The sequence below is a fragment of the Silurus aristotelis genome (genome assembly GCF_946808225.1).
Source record: "Silurus aristotelis genome assembly, chromosome: 12".
In the NCBI taxonomy this organism is placed as follows: domain Eukaryota; kingdom Metazoa; phylum Chordata; class Actinopteri; order Siluriformes; family Siluridae; genus Silurus; species Silurus aristotelis.
The window spans coordinates 14,967,177-14,973,176 of record NC_139585.1 but is presented as its reverse complement, the minus strand read 5'-3'; the positions used below and the strand labels follow the sequence as shown (position 1 = coordinate 14,973,176).

General features: G+C 42.1%; 1 protein-coding gene across 16 annotated transcripts in view; it reads left to right on the top strand.

Moving 5' to 3' along the window:
* Positions 1–6,000, top strand: part of tcf7l2 (transcription factor 7 like 2) — a 74,343-nt gene that overhangs the window by 19,014 nt on the left and 49,329 nt on the right. For all 16 annotated transcript variants that reach the window (XM_083555967.1, XM_083555954.1, XM_083555955.1 and 13 more), the window contains exon 4: positions 5,409–5,510. In XM_083555967.1, coding sequence (XP_083412093.1) covers positions 5,409–5,510 — 102 coding nt within the window. The remainder of the gene's footprint in view (positions 1–5,408; positions 5,511–6,000) is intronic.

Here is a 6,000-nt window from a genome sequence, read left to right as displayed (position 1 = left end):
TTCAAGTGACTCAACTGCTGTTTGACTTACGCATAAGCCCACACCTGCTAGACAAACAGAGCATGAGCAAAGCCACACATACATCATGCTTTAGTGTTATTTGGACTGCTTAGTATAAACACACCTTGATAAGATGCATTTAAGTGCGTGTGGGGGTTGTGGGGCATTGTGATGAATCCTGGTACAAGATTATAGCATTTCTACTAGATATATTTCCCCATCGCAACATTATGTCTTTTCTTTGCAAAGTACAGGATAAAAGACACCACCGTGAGTTTCAAAAGGCAGCTGCGTCTCGAATAGTCTGTAGGATTTATTTAAAGGAAAAGAGTAGTAAACTGAAAGAGAGTGGGAGAAGGTGTCAGAGGGAGTTAGCTGGAGAAGAGGGGAGAAAGAGGAAGGTGAGAGGTGAGTGGTTGGAGGAGAGTGAGCTGAGGTCTCAGGCCCCGTGCTGTCAGAGGGCTGAGAAGCCCCCAGCGGTTCTGGCTTTGGAGTAAATGCAGGCCCTGCAGAGCCTCTCCTGCCCCGGGGCACACAAACCCCAGGCCTGCCCACATTCTGCTTTTATTTTCCTGCTTGCAAATTGCCTCAGGCTGTCTGAGCTGGTGGGACGTTCTTTTCTCGTTTTTTTTCCTTTATTTACTCATAAAATGTGTATTAGAAGAACTAAGCCAGTGTGAAGAGCCCTTGTGTAGACTAACTTTTAGTTTCTTGTAGTGAGGGGGCAACTCTTCCATCCTCAATCTTCGTTTTCCTCTGCTTTCCATCTCCATCTCTTGTGTTCAGCTGAAATGAAGGGCATTTGAATGTCTGCTACACACATACACACTTTCCTTTACATCTGAAGATAGGTACAGATTCCTCTTGGATCAGCAATTTTCAAAGAGCCTGGCTGGATCATCATTTTGTCCTTCTCTCGCTCTCTTAACAATCACAGAAAATTGCTTCTTTTGTGAAAGTGAGTTTGTACTCGAGTGCGGTAAAGTATGCGCATTCCCGAGTGCCTTTGCTGTTGCACCTGTAAACAAGCCAATGAGAAAAAGGGCTTCAGTAGTACGAAGAGCTTTGCTGATGCAGGTGGGGATTTTGAGAACAGGAGCTCTTGCATTTATCACAAGTCTGATCTGAGTTTCTCTGGACTTCTACAATTGAACACAGCAGTGTCAGCCTCCCCAGCCTCTTTACTGTGCCCTGTATAACCACAAGTATTAGGGTTTTATGTGGCTTTCATACATCCTTAGTGAACAATAGGGTTTTGTATTTTTGTGTCTAAATAATCTTTAAGTGTTCAAACCATTCTCAGCTTCTTCTACCCCTGTGCATGTTCATGTGTGTGTGTGTGTGTGTGTGTGTGTGTGTGTGTGTGTGTGTGTGTGTGTGTGTGTGTGTGTTTACGTGCTTTGCCGTCTATGCGTCTGACCCCTGGGCACAGATGGGTTGGGATGTGGAGGGCATTTCTTAGTGTCTCTAGTGGGAGGCTGGCCAGCCGTATGCTGACTACAGCCTCCAGCCCTGCATCCCTTTTCCTCTCTTTTTTTTCTCTTTCTTCTTCTGTCTTTCAACCCCTTTCTCTCTTTCTTTCTATTTTGCTAGATCTGTCTATTTCTGTTCGATTTGTCTATTTTTGTCTGATTAGATTTGTCTGATTACAGAAAGTGTTCGCTCTTACTTGTTTTATTGAAGTACCCTCTGTGCCAGGATGGCATTGGGTTTTCTGGCTAAGATAAATAAATGTATTATTTCTATTTATTTTATTTCACATTGATTATCTAACTAATAACGTAATGTCAAGTGTCCAGTTGAATTAGTACTTCAAGCATTACTTTATGTGTACATTGCAGCCCTCTACAGCAAATTAAAGTTATCTTTCAAATGGAACTATATGGTACATACCAAAGAAATGTGCCAATGTGTAAATTGCAATCAGCTAAAATGTTCCTACTCTGAACTGAAATCTAAGCTGTTCTTAATGTGAGTAATTCAGTTTAAAAATAACAGAAATGTGTTAGTTAATGATTTGGAATATGGCAAAAACCAACTTTTTTTCAAACTTACTGTTGCCCATGTGCCCCCTCCTCTCACACTCTTTCTCTCTGGGAACTCTTTGGGCAATGGAGGGAGAGTTCATCCTTCTGGGAGGATTTAGAAGACTCCCTTGTCTTTCACTTCATCAGAGACAATTGAGTCATTCGGGCCATTGTGGCAGTTCGGAGACAGGAGAGAGGAGGCGATGTAGGCTTGGAGGCCTGATAGAGGCTGGGGGAGTGACGGGGAGCCCCTGCTGTCGGAGCAGGAACAAAGTGCACACTTTGGGCAGATCTCACGCAACCCTGGTAAAGGAAAGGTGGGGGGTGTGGGCAACGTGTCCTAAAACTTCGGAGCAATTTGACACATTAGAATGGCACTTGAGTTACCCAAGGGGGCCTACTATGGGGGAAATGCGGTGGAGGACGGGAGGCAGCAGGCGGAGGTCAGGGGTCAGAGCCCAACCGAGTGCATCCGTCAGTGGGCAAGGAGGGAGCTGGAGAGGGGGTTGATGGAGCTCTGGCACTGCTGCTTTTCTTGGCATGCTTATAAAAACTGTGGCAGGGATTAAGGAAAGAACATTTGCCGGAGTGGTCTGAAGTGGATACGCCTGTTAGAGCATGTGCACTATGCCCTTGCTGAGGTGTCGATTTTCACTCCTCTAAATCTAAGCACTACAACCCTGGAAGCTGGGATGTCACCTGGCTCATAGCCACCATGCACAACTTTATTTTCTTATAGATTACGCTTACGGTAAATATTAATTATTACGAGGGGCATTTGTTCATTTAATGGGAAGCAAATCCCGAAAGAGCACCGTAACTGAACATTTTGGAAACAGTTCATGGATTTAGTTTTCTAAATCTTTCCATCTTTCTAATTGTATCACCCTGTTTGCCATTTTTAAAACCAGCAGCCAATAAAAAACACACGGAGCTCAACAGGAGAACTTTATGACACATCCTTTCCCTACAGAGTACAGACACAAACTCATAAACAAATAGATGTACAGGAGTAGGCAGAAGGAGTAACAGAGAAAGGGGAGCAGTGGAGCTGAGGCCAAGGTGAGAGTCAATAAGTCCCTCTAGCATCAACCACAGGACTGCACCCTGCAGTGAACCTACCGCTAATTACCACTGAACAGACTGGTTGTACGAAAGGGTCACACTCACTCTTATGGTACACACATTCTCGTACAACAAAGCCACAAAGTAGACACGTATCCTCTATACAAGTACTGCACTAACACAAAGTGATAGTTCACATAGCCACAGGGAACAACTGAAACATGTAAGATAAAAAAAAAACTAATTCCAAACCTAAGTGTACTTTCTCCCTATTTAGTCCTTAATATTTAATGCTCCAATTTGTAAACTCTAAATGGTTTCATACGTAGTATCGTCGAGGTCAAGCACATAGGTGTGGTACTATGATTTAAAGAGAGAAATTAAACAGTTTGATTGGCTAGAGGAGGACAAAGAGCAGGAACGGTTGGATCTAGTTAGAGATGAGGAATGAAATGAAATATTTTTACTCGCAACTCGGTCAAGTTTTTTGGCTAGAATCCGAGCCCAGTGGTTGATGTCCCGATTGATTGATTCACTGACCAACCTACAAGGCCAACCACCTTGCCAGAAGTTCTCTTTGGGGATCTTGGGTTGTATAGCAAAGCATACATAATGAATAAAAAAAAGATCCATTTTTATGTCAAGTTTACTCCAAATCTATTTTTCATGTTTTGAGCTCTAGGTGGCATGCCCCATTGCCTGTGGTTCCAAGGTTAAGAAGCAGCTCCTGGCTAAGGCCTTATTGACTAACCTTTACTCATGCAGTATATTTTGCTGCATTTTATTACTTCGCTGTTGAAGTCTTCAATTTACCTACATGGCCTATTTAGCTCTCTGTGACAGCTACCCTGACACCCCCCCCCCCCCAACACACACACACACACACACACACACACACACACACACACACACACACACACACACACACACACACACACACACACTTGTGTCTAACCACATTAGATAATCAAGCATTTGCTGAACCTTTATGCAAATCCGGTGAACCCTCCTCTTATGTCCTCAGATTGTTTGAATAATCGTTTGAATTTACTCTCAGGCAGTGTATGAAGCAGCTATTCTAAGAGAACACATGTTTCCTCCTCTATGTGTAGTGTTATTCAGGTTTCCCCTAATATTGGCAATCAAAAGCCAGTTAACCTCTGACCAGGGTAATTGAGATAATGCAAAGGGCACACTTTGTACCAGAAAAAAACAAAATCTCTGAAGCTCCTGATGAGCTGACCATGACCATGACTTTAACTGTCTGACATTCTGGAACCAGACCATGTCTGTGTGTGACCTTGTTTTAGAGTTCCTGACTTTTCATTACTTTTGCGGGTCAAAGGTTCACAGCTTGAGGTCGTTGGCTTTGTGAATATTGGACGGACGGTGCTTGCTAAGGCAGATTTATTTGACAGTAAAAAGAAATGAGCTGCAGTGTGTGAGGTTCTGGCCAGGCTGGGAGGAAAGCCTTGCAGATCTTTGAGTATGTGTGTCTTGAGTGCAAATATAGACCAGACACATAAGAGACAGTGATATAAAATAAAGCCTACACCTTGAAGCAAGGACCAGGCTACACTGCAAGCTGAGTTTCAGGATGGACATAGTCAGAGGAAAGATGGGACAAATGGAATGACGCACTCATTTCCTGTGACTGAGAGAGGCGGATGGGGCAGAGTTAAAGAAATGTCACTTACAGCACTGTGGCTATGTATTTTCACTTTAGTGTAGGCTGTATTGTATGACTTTGCTATCTCTTACATTTTACATTTTAATCTTTACCTGTGTCTACAGATGAATGTGTGCCCTCTGATCTGAACCATGAATGCTAATAATAATATTTTACAGTTCAATTGCATATCCAGTTGATATTTTTTAAATATCTCTAGCTCTAGCTTAAATATTTTTTTTTCCTTTATTGTGAGAAACTGTGTGAATGTTTGTATATGAGTCTTAAGGAGCCTGACTGGATCAATCATTTACTCGCTAACGGTTGCTAAAACGACCTTTTATACACACATAAAAGCAATGCAATACAGCTGATATTATCAGCCTTTTCGCAAAATAGAAAGTAAGTGTGCTGACATTTCTTAATCATCCAAGACATCTCTGAAGAAATGATTCCTGTGTCCATGACACTCCCAGATCGAACCTCATGCATTTTTCCAATCCAGAATGAGTTTTAACCCAATTTGCTTTTGTATTCCTTTTGCTTTTTAAACCATAGGGTCATTTTTCTTCCTCTTCTGTTTGCTTTTCTGCATTGTTAACATGTTTTTTCTTTGTTTCTCCATTTTGTTTCTTTCCACCATCCAGTATCTACAGATGAAATGGCCACTGCTAGATGTTCAAGCAGGAAGTCTTCAAAGTAGGCAAGCACTTAAAGATGCCAGGTCCCCTTCTCCAGCACACATCGTTGTAAGTAACACCCATTAGTCATTACATTTACAAAGCTCTTTGTTTTATGGCGCACACAAAAGATCCTCTTCCTGTGTCTTGTGTTGTCCGCCTCGTTGGGATCTCGCGCCACTGTCCTAAAACAAACCTGCCGATTGGGTGCGAATGACTTCAGGTTTTTGTGTGATAAGTAGGACTGCATAGAGCTGTGCAGGTTTGAACTTCAGTGGCACGCAGAGGAGAAGAGCTGAATCTTACACACTATTAACTGCGTGGCATTCTCAAAGGGTTTCTGCTAAATTCATTTGAAGTTCCAAAGCTTTTTAAACCAGTTTCAATTTAACATTTGTTAACATCTATGTAGAAAAGCTAGCTTAAAGAAACACTCAGAAAGATACATCTATACGCATATAAATTGGTGGTTTTAATATAAATGTGTTGTTCTGAGATAACTCTTAACGCTACCAGGAAATATATGATACATTTATTAATACAGTAAAAAAGAATCAAT